Source organism: Etheostoma spectabile, chromosome 17 (genome assembly GCF_008692095.1).
Source record: "Etheostoma spectabile isolate EspeVRDwgs_2016 chromosome 17, UIUC_Espe_1.0, whole genome shotgun sequence".
Classification (NCBI taxonomy): domain Eukaryota; kingdom Metazoa; phylum Chordata; class Actinopteri; order Perciformes; family Percidae; genus Etheostoma; species Etheostoma spectabile.
In genome coordinates, this window is record NC_045749.1 from 18,552,726 (window position 1) to 18,554,136 (window position 1,411).

Consider the following 1,411-nt stretch of genomic DNA (forward strand, 5'->3'; position numbering starts at 1 on the left):
ACAACTGTAATTGTAGTAGATTTTGAGCACCTTGGACATTTCAAATCTTAAAGTCGTTGAAGTTATTAAAAGTGCAAGGTAAAGACCTCAACTATGTCTCAAATCTTAAAGACAGCGGGACGTTCCAAACAAAAGCTAAATTGGTATGCATACCCTCAGTGCCACAGCAACATTAATCCCAATGGAATTTTATTGTGTATGGAGTATAATAGAGCAATTAGTCTTTTGTGAAGATTAACGGTACTTTCACACTTAAATAATACTTATATAAGTGAGTGAAAGGTAGAAACCACACAGTATTACAATTGTTAGGGTACAAAATTTGTTGGCCCGTTTCCATTTGTTGGTCACTATTTATGCAGTGCAAGGTCCAGTTCCAGTCTGGGCCAGCAATTGTGTACCCAAACCCGACTGTTGTGGATCAAATATGTATCCTAAGATTCTTGCCTCTGATTCTTCCTTTTGTTCACTCCAGGTGGGAACTGGCAGCCATGACCACCAACAGCAACATCAGCAGGCCCATCTTCTCCTCCCATGGCTGACACGGCACAATGGGAAGCAGAACTAGGACTGAGGACACTGAGCTTTTATCTTTCTAATCAACTGAGCTCTAAAAGACTGTTTTTTGTGAAGTTTGGATCCGTATGGGATACATTTTACGCATTCTTCAAGTGAAAACTCATTACTGACCAAAACAATCTCCGTATGACTTCCTTGGACACCACGAAGCCCTCTCATGTATAAGGATATTTTAAACCGTGAGACACTGGTTACATGTGACAGAAAAAATGGACTCCTGTTCACATTTTTGTCTTCTTTCTAGCCTCTCTAGAAATCCAATCAGCCTATGATAATCATAGACTTCTAATTTTAAGCACAGGAAGAGACAAGGACTTCAGCCAAAGGTCTTGGGCGCTATCCTCTTTGTTGTCGATGTCGTCCTGATGTCACACTCGCCACATCTCCCCTACCAGACTAATGTGAGCATTCTGTTCCAGATAAAGAGAGACCGAGATGGTCATGAGTTTGTATATCTTGCAGCTCTCACTATGTCATAAAACCATGTCAAAACTACCATGTCCATATGCAGGAAATGCAGATATGTACACCGTCTACGGATTGGACATGACTAACTTATTCCTTTGGCGTTAAATGCAAGGAGAAAGAGAGTGTAGGGTACATAGTGGTATGCTTGTGAAAGGTTCTGTTTGACTGACTTTTCGATGCTGACCTTGTTCCCTGCTTCATCATAACATGGCGAGCACCTTTCTGCTCTCAAGTGTGTCAAGGTGATTTGCAGGGCGACTGAAGCAAGCCATCTGTCCGCCTTGTAAAATAATCAAGTCCATCTACCTCCCTCAATAGCATGTATCATTGGGTGTTTAATAAGACTAGACATCTACTCGCTTAC

General features: G+C 41.5%; 1 protein-coding gene across 1 annotated transcript in view; it reads left to right on the forward strand.

Annotated features, from left to right (window-relative positions):
• Positions 1-874, forward strand: part of klhdc3 (kelch domain containing 3) — a 26,679-nt gene extending 25,805 nt beyond the window's left edge. Inside the window, exon 11 of the mRNA XM_032541360.1 lies at positions 476-874. Coding sequence (XP_032397251.1) covers positions 476-542 — 67 coding nt within the window. The 3' untranslated portion in view covers positions 543-874. The remainder of the gene's footprint in view (positions 1-475) is intronic.
• Positions 875-1,411: the final 537 nt, after the last annotated feature.